Source organism: Ambystoma mexicanum, chromosome 1p, assembly GCF_040938575.1.
Source record: "Ambystoma mexicanum isolate Mex_15411 chromosome 1p, UKY_AmexF1_1, whole genome shotgun sequence".
Classification (NCBI taxonomy): domain Eukaryota; kingdom Metazoa; phylum Chordata; class Amphibia; order Caudata; family Ambystomatidae; genus Ambystoma; species Ambystoma mexicanum.
Genome location: NC_090921.1, coordinates 420,773,517 through 420,789,146, shown reverse-complemented (window position 1 = coordinate 420,789,146; position 15,630 = coordinate 420,773,517). Strand labels below are relative to the sequence as shown.

Below are 15,630 nucleotides of genomic sequence, written 5' to 3'. Positions count from 1 at the left end.
ACACGTATTATATGAATTACATCATTGCAAAATATGCTGAACTGATTGAACTGTTTTTCATTTAAACTGTTTTTCATTTAAACGCAAAATGGGGATGGGTCCCTTTGAACATGAATTAAATGTGGCTATAATTTGATATTTGATTTTCATACAACAAACGCTGGTATTTTGCATAATGATATGAAGGCTAGTGCCTAGAGCCCTGATGATGGACAGCGTCCAAAATGCATTGGCATAACACACTAATAGGCACAATATTAGCAAAGGATGCCTAAGCCTCAGTAATAAAGAGAAGACAAGATTCTTCATAATTTTACCAAAGAGTACAGAGTGGTGTTTGTGAAATAATATTGCGAAACAATACCGCGGCATTAATCCAAATTGTAGCAACTCGCATTGGAGGGCAGAGAAGAGCACACCTAGGGCCAGATTCAGCTCTGATCCCTTTCTTATTTTCTATTTATATGTACCATTGGCTGCATCCTATTGTGTCTGTTCAATTTCACTGTTTGCATCCTTACTAAAACAAGCACTGTGTTACAGGGGCATGCTGGTACGTCAACTACAATTACATCACCCTTTGGAGCTGGTCCAGAGTTTGAGGTATGCGTACTGACAGTTCTCTTGGTTGAAAGTATATCCTGCATCGAATACTATTAGACAGTGACATTCATATAAACGTGCAGTGTTTCAAACTCCTATCATTTAAGTTCTAACGTTACAATTTCTACCCTAATGCAGAATAGAATGCAAAATTCTTGAGTGCAATGTTACAATCAGTAGGTTTTGCACGGTGATCGCTGATCGAGTAGACTTGCCTTCAATCAGGTGAAATTCAAAATGTCTATTTTGACAAAATGATGTACACTGTTTACGAGGGTATGTATGTAAGCAATGCTTGCGATGAAAGACTTTAGTTCAAATATGATTGATTTTAGTTTTTTTAATGAATGTTCTATTCAACAAATGCATACAAGGTCGGGAATTAGAAGAGGAGGCACATGGATCAGAGGTGGTGGACCAGCTTGCGGGTGCGGTCGTTACGGTGAGGAACACTTTTTCACAGAACATCAAGAAAACAAGGGTAACTTACAAACAATTTTGTTTAAAAAAAGTGTTTTGGCCTGGTATTGTCTTTTTTATCTAAAGTTCTATATGCTGTATGTTGGATTTACATTGAACATGTTTTTACAACCCATCTCTAAGAGGTCCAGAAGGAAAAGAAGTATAAAAACACAGACAACAAATGAAACCAAAGATGCTGCTTGCCAAACAGATTTCACCATGGGGAAACTATTGTTTGAGGTGCAGCATGGTCCTGTCTGTAAGCAGACTATAGATGCTTATGCCCAATGGCCAGAAAATGAATTGAATGTGACTGGCGAAGCAGGCAAAGTGTTCTTTCACCGCTGATACAATTTGTGAACTGAACAAGATGACGATGAAACTGAATATAAGGAAGATGCTTTTGAATTACTCACTGACCACTTCACACAATCTACACCCGCGAAAAAAGTGCTACCCAATAAACAATCAACATTGATGGTTTCTTCAATTCATGTGCAAATAACGCAGCGGAACTAACAGAGACCGAAGCTTCTACAGAATTGACCAAAGAACTTGCCAAAGATCTCGACTTCAGTGTGTCCAGTTTGGCCGAATTGTCCACATCAGATGATTCATAAACCAGTACTACAAATATAAAAAATATTTTTATTCCCCGCTATTAGTCAAGCCTGGAAATTGAACAAATGTCTATTGAAAGGACATTCTCTGGCAAATGGTTCAGGCTAGCTGGCGATGGACAGTGGAACAGCCCCGGATTTTCAGCAAAGTACTGCACATACCACTTTCAGGACATGAAAACTAAATAAATGTGAGTTATGTGGTTGTGCAGGTGTCCCAATCAGTGGTCATGAAGAAATATGGTTTTATACAATCCCTGGAAGATCTCCAATCGAAGGGAATGCAAATAGACCTCATAGCCACCGATAGAGATGTTTCAAAAGCCAAGGCCATGCAAGAGCAATTTCCAAACTTTCACCATCAATTTGATATATGGCACGTAGCTAAATCAATCAATAAAAAAATCACAGCTGCTGGTAAAAAAAGGGCTGTGAAAATATTTTACAGTGGTCCCAGTCTTTCAGCAACCATGTTTGGTGGAGCTCCAAAATTTGTGATGGGTCTGTGGAAATTCTACTTGCAAAATGGCACTCATTGATGCACCACTGTTCCAACGTTCACTCATGGACAGAAAACCTACATTTTCACCAATGTGCTCATGGACATTTATCGGAACAACAGGAACGCAAGAAGTGGTTGGTTCCATATTCACCTCCACACAAAGCTCTTGAGAAGATCGTGTTTGATAAAACTCTTTCAAGAGACCTGAAGGGACTCACAGAATTCTGTCACACTGGAGATTTGGAAGTGTTCCACAGGACAGGCCCAAGGGATTGCATTTCGGCATAGACGGGATGCAATATCGAAGATTACTAGCGATATTAGCGCATAACGAGAACGTGGGGAGACAAGAGTCAAGAACTGCATGAAACTTTGGTATGCTTCGTTACATAATGACCTTTGCAAAAACAAGCAAAAAATGGGTGGTCAAGTCAATGTACCAGGAAATGGAATTCGATTTTGTGAAAGATCTCACTTTGACTGTGTTGGACAGGCATACTCATGAAATTGCTCATGATTTTGTTCCTAGGACACATATATTGCGGCAAAACATTGCAAACTTGCCCTGTCCACCGAGAGCCGACCTAGTGGAACAGTTCACTTCCCGGTTCAAATGTTTAGCAGCAATTTATATGTTCAACAATGTTTATACATCATACATGACCAATGGAAATCTATTTAACTTGAATTTCAAAGCTATTTAAAGTATACATTGTCCAAATCAAGTGTCCAAATTGTCTTTAGAAATGTATCCTCTTTGTCAATTTGTTTAGCAAAAAGTGCCTGTTAGAGGATGCCATACAGTGTAACTCTGTGCTTTCACACTTCCCGCTTTTGGCGGGCTCTTGTGGGTCCTTCACTGATCAGGATATGGTCAGATGAATATCAGCATGAAAGCAAATGTGGGGTCTGCAGTTGCCTTAGCAAGCATGTGTCCAAATAGCTGAATAAATACAGGTCCCACTAAGGAATGAGACCTAGGATAGATAACAAACTTGGCATGCAAAAACTACTGACTGTATCCAAAGCAACGCATGAAAGAGGGCTATTGGTGTGAAATAGGTGTATTCTGACTTATATTTTTATGAGGGCATGTGTTAGGGTCGTTGCTATTGGATGCCTTATCAGAAGGGCTGATCTTTGATTTGCGGCCTTTGTAGTCTTTTGATTTCAAACACAGTGGCTATTGGTATTAGTGTTACCAAAATATATGACCACTTCTGATTAGGTATATGTGAGGTGAATTTGAGGTTTTGTGGGGGTAGAGTCTGGGGACCAGATGCGTTCAAAGGGAACTGGGGTAATGGGTTCAGGGGACCATGGCATGGCAGGAGGGGGTTGGAGATGGCATGAGTCAGTCAGCAGAGACGGATTGTGCACCACGGTTGGAGCAGGGTGACATTCTCGTACAAGCACATTTTGTCAGGGCTCGAGACTTGATACTTGCAAAAATGATTAGCTACATTGCCGTGAGAACAGGAGATGGACTGAGGTGACAGGTGGTGGGGGCTGGCTGTGCCCGGCGTTGGGAGAGTGAGCAGTTCGCCAGAGGGGCAGAGGGACTCTAAAAATAAGGCATTTGGAAATAAACCAAATAAGGTTCAAAGCATACACATTAGCACAGCGTTATTACACTTTTATGAAACATGGGTGATACAAATAGGTACAGGAGGTGTGGAGGTGTCTCCCACCTCCGCTTAGACTTAATTTTACGAGTATGAGATTGATTCAGGGGTGCGGGATGTACCTTATCTCCTCCTACAATTGTTAGTGCACACGAAGTTCAGTGGAGATGGAAGGGCACTTGTATTTATGACTTGTGAGTGTCTCATGTTATCCGCAGAGCACATTCCTCCTCGAAAACAGGGCGCACGCAGATGTGACAATGGGGAGGACACTAACTGGTACTGTTTTCATAAAATAAGTCAATCACTATAAATTTTGCGCTGCATTGGTGGATGCCAGCAAACAATTATTTTGCTTTTCGAAAATATTTCTAATGCCACATTGGTCTGCAGGGCTAATTGCTCCCATGAGATTGAAGGTCACTGCGTTTGATTTTTGCTTGTGAGCTGTGCACACCCTCGCATCCTACACAGTATGTTTTTGATTTGTGGCTTTCATTCACCAAAAGCAAACTTAGCATAGGCACTTCTAAGAAGGTTTGATTGTTTTTCGTCCTTGGAATAAAGCGGGGATTCAGAATGGAATGAATGAAGGGAGGTGTGTAATAGCGTCAAATATGATAAGGTTCACCATTTCAAAATTGGACAAAGGAACATGTAATTTAATTTTATAAAATTTTGTGGATCTGAACGGACACTCTGCATTACGCTGAGAGAATGGAAATGCCGAATATTATGGAAGTATTACTGTAGACGAGTTTATAGACGATCGAGTCAAGGTTTAATTTTATGACCGGTATTGCTGGCTAACATTGTAATGGGTTGTTGTTTGAGGCATTTTGCAAAGACACGCAAAAACAAACTGTGTGTACTTGTCTTTGTCCCGGGCACATGGGCAGTCCGGCACCGAAATGCATGTAGTCCATCCATGTTTGGGTTCACCAACGCCAAATTCTACACTAATGTTCCATTAAAATGCCGTCTATGTGTTCTAATTCATCCGTCAGCTTCCGCATCCGCATCCCATTGCGAGCTAAACATACTCCCTAGCACTAACCTCTCAAGCACATCGTAGACTCCAACTTTCCATGATGTTTTCTCTGTGTTTCCATTGTTTCACGTTTGTGTTCATCATTAGTTTTCACATGCTGCAGAATTAATGGGTGAATTTATAAATTAGAATAAAGAACGGCTACTGAGACACGTTTCTGTTATGTTTTCTACACAGCTACATCCTGCCATTCTGCGAATGTCATAGTTTACCAATTGATGGCTTCTTCAACAGGCAGTTGCAGATACACCTAAATGGCTGGATTTTGATCATGCTGTTGTGGGACGATCGCCCTGGGCCGATATGCCCTTTCGTGGTACCAGCGACAAGGAGCAACCTGACATTGTTTACGGTGGTCTAGCAACAAGCTGATGCCGAAGCCTTGCGATTCATGGCGTGTCCAATGCGCTTCTTATACCCAAAGGAACACTGTGTGACTCACAATAAAGATTTGTGGATTGAAAGAAAGAAAGACATTTCAAATTTGGTTGAATATGGAAATCGGCAGATGCTCTCGGAGCATTTTGTGTGAAATAGAAGCACATTATAAATTGCAGAGTATTGCGGTTTCCTTTAAAAAAAACGTTTTGTATTCAGAATTGGGGCACGCTGTGCTGTGGGAGGATGTGTGTTGATATTCCAGGTTCTGCGTCAATTGACATCAAGACGTAGGTGATGACCGGACGCGTTTGGCTACGCTGGACAGTAACGTTATGGAGATAGGCAGAGAATATCATAGGAATGGTGATGTCAGCTTCAGGGGCGGGGGATATGATTTAGTGCCGCAGGGGCACTTGAACTTAGGGTGATGAATAAAAGCATAATATTAGCACAAGATGACCTGAATTCGCATATGTAAAAGTGAGGAAAACTAAGGTACGGTACATAGGAAATGTTGTTACAATTGATCAACGTATGCTTAATACCACATGCCTGACTGCTCGGGGCAATAATATTTTTGAGCGCACTATTCCTTTAAGACCCAAACCATCACCCACAAATGTTTGTATGGTTTAAAACTTGGCTATAGTGGTACAAGCCTCCCTGCTCCATGCGTTACAGCTCGCAGCAGCTACTTTCCAAAAATCACATCAAGCGTATCTGCGCAGGTGGCAGATCATTTAATTTCTTTGTGCCTACTCTATGAAAACGCTGCCACTGTGTGCCACCCTTGATCCCATTCTTACATCCTTAGGAAAAGTTTGAAAACTCTCCTTGGCTCTGAATCTTTTACTTAGTTATACTACATTCCGTGAACCCACTCTTTGATATGTTGGCTCTGTTGGACTAATTTTGTTACAGTTTGTCTTTGTCCTTTTTATGTTACAGCTCTTTGATTCTCATGGGTTTTAGCGGAATATAATAAATATAGCCGAAAGACTTCATTGCCTGAACTTTTTTCTTCGTACTCCTTTTCTATGCTATTGTAACTTTGCAACCAGCGCCTTGATGGCTCTGGTCATAGTGCGCTTTATAAATTAAAAATAAATAAATAAATAAATAAATAAATCATCCATCGAGCCAGAGGATTCTCTAGAAACAACCCACTGCAATACAGACACAAAGAGAGCATTGATTGTGTGCACCTGATGGCTACCTTACACTAGCTTTTGGAAGCTTTATGCGGGACTGCTGAGAATTTGCAACCGATCCCCATAGAAATGGGAAGGTTTTGGGAAGTCGTACCACAAATTCAACTGCTCGCCTTCAGACAACCAGGGATGGTATATTTCGCAGCATTGCTCCTTGAGGGATGAAAACAAGTCAGGTTTTTCAAATATGTGATCCAAAGGATCCACATGGGTAATCATTTACATATTCAGTGGTTATCCTGAAATCCTCATTGGATTTAGGCTGGGGGGTCAGAGTTATACAAAACTATACTAGAACGGCTCCTCACCCTTCTGGGAATTTCACTCATGCTCAATGATACAGTGAACACCATAAAAAAGATTACCTTGTCGAAGGCACACGGTTCACCATGCTTAGACCAGCAATGTGGGAAACCGCTTGCAGACCCTTGCAATGCTTCTCCCGTGACTGGTATTGCATCTATCACCCACAAAACTGCAGTCATCACGCCCCGTTATAGGAAACCTGATGCAGAACCAGCCTCCCTGGCCACTACTACTACAGCCCAATGTCAGTTCTTCATCTGGAGGTTAAACTCATTGAAAGGATGACTACCAACCAACTTCAAGAAGACAACTTCAAGAAGACAGTAACCGCTGCAGACTATTCCAAAGACAAGCAGTCTGACTTTCAACAATGGAGAAGGAAAGAATCAACACCTCCAGATACCAGAAAAGATATCCTTCTAGTGACGCGACCCCCAGAGTGGCAGCTATGCAGTATGTCGTCATGTTAAGATGATGTTAAGTGAAGTTAAAGATTTTGGATAAAAGAATCTTTTTTTGACAATTTAATTATGAAAATGAAATAAAAAAGTATAATAGAAGACATTTCAGAACGTTGTGAATTGTGTTACACTTTGGAGGTCGCACACGAAAATTAAGGGTCTCATCGACCCATGGATTGGTCCGCTCTTTCTTTTCATAATCATTATCCCTGATTGGGACCTGCATAAGATATACATTTTTGGGTATTATGGAGTGCTTCTTTAACTCTTAAAAAATATCCTTCGGAACCTGGATTTGAATTGACCATGGAAAACATCATATGACGGAGTAGATCACTCTATTCTTGTGCCCAGACGAAAACATGCATGGGTATCAAATGCACCACCCTTAAGTGGAAAGGCCACTCAGCTAGAGTGAAATGGGGACTCTCCACTTCAAACCCAATGTCCCTTCTCTGCAGAGCCCTTCAGGGTTCATCGAACTCCCTGTGGGACTGCAACCTCTACACCAGCCCCCAACGGCACTTTTAGGCTATTAGCACTGTGGATGGAACGTTGAAATCTTAGCAGCCCATCAGGGTCCAAGGCTTGTGGGTAATATTCGCAGATGTAGCCATGGATCTTGATGGCTCGCAGGATTCCATGTGCCATGCCAGATGCCACATGTGTCAGGTTTGGTCGAGGTTACTGGGGTCTCAACAATATCAGAAATATCAATGTCCACCTCCCCCTCCTCCTCACCTGTCTCTTCTGAGGAGGCTTCTCGCCCGGAGGACTTCTTCTTGAGACTTTTCTTCTTTGAGAAGAGAAACGGTCGTCCGCGGTAGGAAGCCACCCTGATTCCCTGCTAAACAGGGAAGCAGCCGGCCCCCTTCCCACAGGAACCAATTCGAGAGGAAAAATAGCAACCGCTTAAAAAAAACCTTTTCTGAGGATGTAGATGCAGCCGGATTCGTCCTGAACGTGATGAAGATGTTGTCTGGACGAGACGGATAGGGGCTGAAGACCAAGACTGTAGCGGAGGTACCGGTTCCACAACGCAGCAGGAGGAAGGGCGGAGTCCGGACGAGAAACAGATCCGGGGAAGGCGCAGAGTGTAGCGTTCGGGTCCGGAGAGCAGGTATCACAATGAAGGAAAATCTCCAGTTCCGGGTGACAGGCTGCACGAAGATCCAGAGCAGGGAAGAGGGGAATAGGCCGGATGGCAACAGGTAGGAACGGAAAGTGAGAGAAAGTAAAAGGACGAGCGAAGGGCAGGAAAGACAAGGCAGGGAGGAGAAAACCACGGTATGGAAACCGCGATGGGAGAGCAGGGAAAAAACAGAGAGGGAACGGAGTGGCAGAGAGACCCAGCACGGGGAAGACCTTGCGCGGGGAGAGCGAGACAGAAACCAAGTATTAGGAAGCGAAGGAAACGTAAGGGGGAGCACAGCAACCAAGCGGAAGGAACAAAGTTGCATTGCACAGAGCCCAAAGAGGGGCGGGGCTAAATCCGGAAAGGGGAAGCCAAAGGCAAAAGACTAGACCGCTAAACCAGGAAGTGGGAATGGAAACCCGGAACACTCTAATGGCGCCGCCAACGCCAAGCTTTCCATAGCCGCCAGCGGCCACCCAAAGACGGCGGCATGACAACATGTCTTTCGTCCTGCTTCCTCCTACCACTGTCTACCTTCCCCTGCTCACCTCTTCTTCTCATCTGATCACCCTCAAGAGCATCCCACTACTGCTCTTTGTCTGTGGCATTATGTTCCTCGTTCCTCTGAGCTTGTTGGCCCATGACATAAAAAACAGACTAATGCCCCCATGCCACGAGCGTCGTCCAATGCTCGGCGGCCTTACTGGAAGTCTCTTTTCCAAACTGCACCCCTCTTTTCCAAACTGCACCCCACCAAATGTAACGTTGCATAGTGTCTGACGTGGCGTCTGGGTTCTAATAGCCTTATTAAGCGTGGCGGCTGTCCATCAACGGATCCCTCAACCCTCCTTATGCACTCTTGCTTTGCTCAGGCCCATAACGCGGACTTACAGGCCACCCAAAACAGGGCAGCATGAATGATCTTCAGACTCAGAAAATGTGTTCACATCACGAGAGCATTTGAGAATCTTAATTGGCTCCATTGTGCATCACACGGAGAGCAGCATGCAACATTGACCCAAAATAAATGTCCAACCTCAGTGCCGTGTGCGCCCCACAAAAGCCGATTCGATCCAGTGTGCATAACCTTCAACCTGAAAGAAATTGGGATGAGAAGGCTAGCAGTAGCTGGCCCCGAGCAGTGGACGGCACTACCTATAGAACTAAGACTAAAACCCGACCACCTGAAATTCAGGAACGCCTGTTGCTCAGGAAAGCATTCCCAGAAACTAGCTATGCTTCATAATAATGATGCTTAATACATGATTGCATTTAAGGACTTATCTCCAATTGTTGAGCTACTTAAATTGTTATTTATGTGGTACCTGCCCACCTCATTGGAGCCGTTTCACGTATTTGGTGAAACAGCTTTTTTGGCACATTTGTTGTTGCGTTTTAGGGCAGGGTGGGCTAACGGTAGAGGGGGTATGGAGGAACAGTGGGTGTTGGGGAGGGGATGTGAGGTGTTTGCCTCTCATTAATAACACAGCAACAAATGCTCAAGTGTCCCTGATCCGTTTAATCACAATATCAGTATACTGCTCGGGCCATACTTCTAACTGTCTTTACCTTTGCCTACGAACTGTACCTCCAATGCCTGTCTCCTCCGTCCCTTTTCCCTAACGTCCCCAACTTACTCCCAACACACCTTTTGTTTTTCTGCATGCTCTGAAACATCCTGTATACATGTGAAACTGTATTACACCAAATAAATACAACATTTTTGTAATTATATTGACTTGCAGTAAATGACCTTTGAGAGTCAAATATTACAACAAAGCTGCAGTTTGTTGAGGCTCAGAGGGGGGTTCCATGTCAGGCGGTATAGTAAAAAAGGGGACATTAATGGGATTAGTTGGGCCCAAGAAGTAAGGTTCCTGACTTAGATGCACTTACCGAGAAGGTATTTTCTGGCATCCCTACCTAGATATGCAGCCATTTACATTGGAATGGCTACCATTACACTCCTTCATCTTTACAGGCACCTCTTGGGTATTGTCTCTGTCAATGTGAAAGGTTATGCCCTGTGATGATGTAGAAATGCCAGGTAGACATTAAATAGACTATGTGAAAGGGTCTTTCCCAGCAGAACTTTTCAGATGGTTCAAGAAAGGCTGTACATGAATTCCTCTAATTTAACCAGATTAGGTGAACCCCTTAAGAGAGCTGTTGTAATCAAACCCATTAACTCTGCTAGGCAGTGAACTAATAAACAACAGTCAACCATGTCAAATGCTGCAGAGAGGTCAATCATTGTCAGCTATTCACGCTGGGCAATGATATGATATGATTGGTTATTTATAATGCGCTTAATACCCAGAGGTTTCTAAGCACGGACCCGGGGATCGACCCTGTGTTGCTCCGTGTCGTTGAGCTTCCCAGGCAAGCACGTTGCCCCTGAGCTATCCTCCCGAGGATGAGCACGTATCCACTAACATTCAGTCCCTCTGTGGGGACAGCTGCCTGATCGGTGATCACCCAGGAGATCATTCTGCACAAGAGAGTGCCCAGAGAGTGTGTACTAACTGCAATCTCTTTTTTTTCTGCCACACACCTGAGAGGTCATGATAGCTTGCAAGGACACCTGCTTCCAGAATAGGCCTTTTGAGAGTTGGAGTAATAATAGTGTGTTTGAGGCTGGAGTTAACATCTCCTTGGCTAACTGAGGCCTTCACGTCTCTTGTCACGTTTTGCCACTGTGGGGTAGTAGATGTCAGCGGCCTGTTTAGTAGGGTGTATACATTGTTATTGCCTTAACCAGGTACAATCAGGGCGTGTAATATGTTTGACTAGATTACTTTGGGCCGCCTTTATCACCTGAGGGCTGCTATTGGAAGAAGGAGCACTAAGACTCTACTCTGATGCAGGCATGTTGGAAACATTTGCATCTAGAACCAACAATACAGCAACAACATCATTGGGAACCCTGGAACTCTGAAGTACTTTGTAGGTATCCCAAGCGCTAAAAGGTCCAATGTGATCCCTGCTCATATTTAGGTGGTTCTTTTAGGAAAAGGTATTCACAATACCACATTTTTAGCATTACTGCCATACAATGAAGCCGTAAGTCTAAATAGCATATGCATCCCATCCAGTAGTTTTTTAGTAAATAGCCCATGCAGTCCCAACTCAATTCAAGTGGAGAAACAAGTGGAATTTAAAACATCATATATTTGTTCTCTTCCCGCCATACTCACAACGAGGCCCTTAGTGTTATAGAGGATTGGTACAGCTGCCAGTGGCTCTGGAAAAGGTGAGACTTCGACATGCATTTGTTTAATAGCCGTGGAGAGAGTGGCGCCGCTGAAGTATCATTGAGGTGGCTTCTTCTGGCGGTATGGTGTGGAATATTCGAGAACAGAGGGCAGCCGCCAGTATGGGCTGTTATGAAGAAAGTACTTTTGAAGAAGTTGCTGGCCCCTAAGAGGGACGTGTTTTCTCATGCTGTCCTTGAGCACGCGTAGGAGATTAGCATTGTGTGGAGGAGCATGCTCAGTGTGATCACCCAGAGAGGGCACGCTCACTGCTGGAACATTATCTGTGTTGAAATGTGACCAGCCAGGAAGGCCAATGTTCCTATCTTTAGTTAGGCAGTAGATGTAAAATGCATTAATTGAAAGGAAAGTGTTTTATTTCCATTTTCAATTTTTGTATCCTAATGATGCAGGGTGGGACCTTTTGACATTTAATATCACATGGTGAGTTATTAATTTAATTGAGGTGTAAATGCTTTCTAGACAAAGGTGGAACCCTGGTCACTTTGCCACTGGGTTATTAGGTAGTTTAGAATAAAGTTTCATATGATGTCAGAGAATTTACAATGACTAATCATTTTGATTGTGAGTGGTTTTTTTACTTTATTTTTTTTGCCAGATTCCAGCCTACACGTATTATGACTCTCTTGGGTCGTTATCAAGGCGTGTAGTCTTGTAGTGTGGATTGATGATTCAAAGCATGTGTGGCATCAGCTAGGGATTCCATTGGATCTCATATGGCGCGTTGAACTGAATGCGCACGAACGCATATGTAGAGGCCCAGTTCTGGCCAGAGACATTACGGTCCTGAAAGATATCCTTGAGGGTCAAGGGTACGTGTTGGCAGGAATCTGATTTAAACAATAAAAAAATAAAAAAACACTCACGATCAAAAGTATTAGTCATGGTCAATTCTCTGACATCATATGAAACTTTATTCTAAACTACCTAATAAACCAGCGCGGAGGTGACCAGGGTTCCACCATTGCCTTTAACTTACCTAATTGGAGACGGAAGGGCACTGTCTCTCTGGAACCCCATCACAGGCAGCAGGGTTTCTGCAAGAATATGATTGGTCAGTGCAGTGATCTACATATTCTAGTGCTGTACCTTTCTCCTCTGTAAATGCTTCATACATTGGAGATAGGATATAATATGTTAGATTGTCTTGTAGATTATAATTGATAAAAAAAATAGTCAGGCAGCAAGACAATATTAATTGTCTTTGTTTTCAGCAGGAGCACGTGGGGGCAATTCCTTTGATTCTCTTTCATACACAAAACTCACAGACATGATTGCCTGCAACATCTCACACATATGCACATGACTTGTGGTCTCTGTATCTTTTATTATGTTTTGATCACTGAGCCTTGAGATTTCTTTATTTCCTACTACAGCCAGAAAGTGGAGTCTGCCCTTTTATAGAGTCCTAGGAAGCTAGGAAAATATCTTCCAACACCATTTGCTGGGTATTTATTTTGAGAAGGTGAGGTGGAACCAAAGCAAACACGCAACACGAGATCATGAATAATTCAAAGCCTATCCAGTGAAGCCAGATTTGCAAAATCACCAACCCATTAGTCTCCCACCCTCCTGTAACTAGCCGTTTCCCCAGGTCCGACTTACCTTCGTGAGGTGTCTCCAGGGGACATAGGACTTTCCCAACTGTATCGTCGTGAGGTAGACATTGACCTCACTAGGATTGGAAATGCTTCTTGATCTTCTTTATCCAGTGCATCCTCTTTCTCCAGCCCTCCAAACTCTTCATGATGCATATACCGGTCTTGAGTCAGACCAAGGGGCGAACTTTCAGGATGCGTTAACCCATGAGTGTCTTTACCAAAGGATACCGGACAGCAGAGAGGCGTGGAGCAGGTGATAATGACCGCCCCATCGGCAAAACTCACATTGGCCTCATCTGATAAGCGGAAGCTAGCGGTTACACGGGATGCCATTTGCTGTGCCGCGGCGGCTTCAGCAGTGCTGAGAAAGCCTAGGTCCTTGTAGTACTCGGTTCCAGTCAGGGAAGAGTCCATTGACAGGAGATCCTCAACGCTGCTCATCACTTCGGAAACATGGTTCTCGAGGTCCAAGGAAGAGACATCCTGTGACAGTGAGAAAAGCATATTAGAAAAACCTTCAACAATTCCCTTTAAAGCATGTGTCCAACAATTACCAAAATATTCGATACATTTTGGTCATCATTGCTCTGATGTACGTGTTTATGTATTTACTGATTGATTCCGGATTTTTTATGAACATCAACATATTGCTTTGTGGACACTTCCGACAGTGATCTTGGTTGTTCTATTCCCTAGACCAAGGTCAATTCTCATTTCACCTCCCTCCGTCCACTTGCATTTCAACACAGGACTCTAAGGGCTACTTAGCAGAGTCCGTTGATTATTCTCTGCCCCCTGCCTTGTGTCTATTGTAATCCTGCTCAGAGCCAGAGAAAAACACAAAAGTCACACAGCTGCCTACGAGACAGATTGACTTGGCATTGACAAAATCAGCCAGGGTCACATACACTTATGGTCCAGTAGTTAACACAGGAGCAGCAGCAGCAGCATCTGCCAGGGTCTACGAAGGAGACTGGCTTTCAGGTTCATAAATCCCCAGGCCCCGGTACCGTGCACACCACATCTCTGTATTTGGATAAAACGCCATGCATGTCCCAGTACAATTGAGCAACATGACACTGTAGTTCTATAGTGTTTATGGATGACAGGTATTTTGTGATTTAAAGACCTCTACAAATTAAATGCAATTAAATTCAGTACAATAAATAAAATAAAAATTAAATACAAGCTACCACAAGAATAACAATTGCAGAATGTATTCAGCCAAACACAGGCATTGTGCCTGGCGAATGCCAACATTATTTATTTAGTAATTTCTAGTAATGTCACTCTAGTGTTTTTCTCTGGCTCTGAGCAGGATTTGAATTTAGTAAGTTCTAAAAAAGATTGAAAACAAGTAGCAAATAAAAGATTGTACTTAAATCAAACCAGATAGTCTACAGCACATAGAAACTCCTAGGTCTCGCTTACAAGAGACCCCTTAGCTGCCCAAACTTACCGGAATACATGGAATATACACATAAAGCAAACACTGGAGTAGTAGAGGCTTCATTGTAGTTTTGTGCACCTTTAGACTCACAAAACGTTACATTTTCATGTTATATACAGCTGTTCACGATTTCTTCATTATGTAATGTCGGGTTCCAGGACCCACTATGAGTCTGTATGTACATTAAACGTATGCATATTGATTCACGCCTTTTGAACAGTTAGACCTAGAATTGAATAGATGCCACCATATGTGACATTTGGAATATATGAGTATCTGTAAGAGCGTGAGATGCTAAATGTTTCATATTGTGTCAATGTACTGCTATATGTTTTAAACTCAAAGAAAAATTAATTCTTTCAAAGTAACTACAAAAAAATAAAAAAAGTAAGAGGTTGCAAATTGATAGACCAGCGCGCTGTACTTATATATCTATAAAATAAGTTGAAAAATACATAAGTTGTGAATGTATTTCATTGTTGTTAACTAAATGAATAAATAAGCAATAATAATAATAATGAATAATAATAATAATAAAATAATAATAATAAGTAATTTAGAGACATCGAATGTAAAAAAAAACAGAATGCACACTACTGTGTTCTTAAACAGATCTATTATACAGCATTCTCACCCCAGGTCCTAGAACTGGGGCATTGCCTCTAGTTAAATATAAATATACAGCATCAACTTCTTCATTTGGCATATTACGAGCTTGGAAGTGACTGAAAACCAGGTGGCAAAGCTGGTCCCACCTGTTTTTGGTCCAATGTGAAAAGCTTGCTGCCAAAAAGGCTGTTTTCACAAATAATTGCGGCAAAAAGGCCATGGTGTGGCCCCTGCAATCCATCTAATGGACACCCCTGCAACCGCTGGACCCATTACACCATTCCCGGGCAGCGGGGGACGCCCCTGCAGCCCCCACTCCCTTTATGCAGTATAATGGA

At 42.8% G+C, this 15,630-nt stretch overlaps 1 protein-coding gene across 1 annotated transcript in view; it reads right to left on the bottom strand.

Annotated features, from left to right (window-relative positions):
- The window catches only part of LOC138487977 (uncharacterized), a 129,105-nt gene extending 115,393 nt beyond the window's left edge, over nt 1–13,712 (bottom strand). The window contains exon 1 of the mRNA XM_069614702.1: nt 13,238–13,712. Coding sequence (XP_069470803.1) covers nt 13,238–13,674 — 437 coding nt within the window. The 5' untranslated portion in view covers nt 13,675–13,712. The remainder of the gene's footprint in view (nt 1–13,237) is intronic.
- Between the last annotated feature and the right edge of the window lie 1,918 nt (nt 13,713–15,630).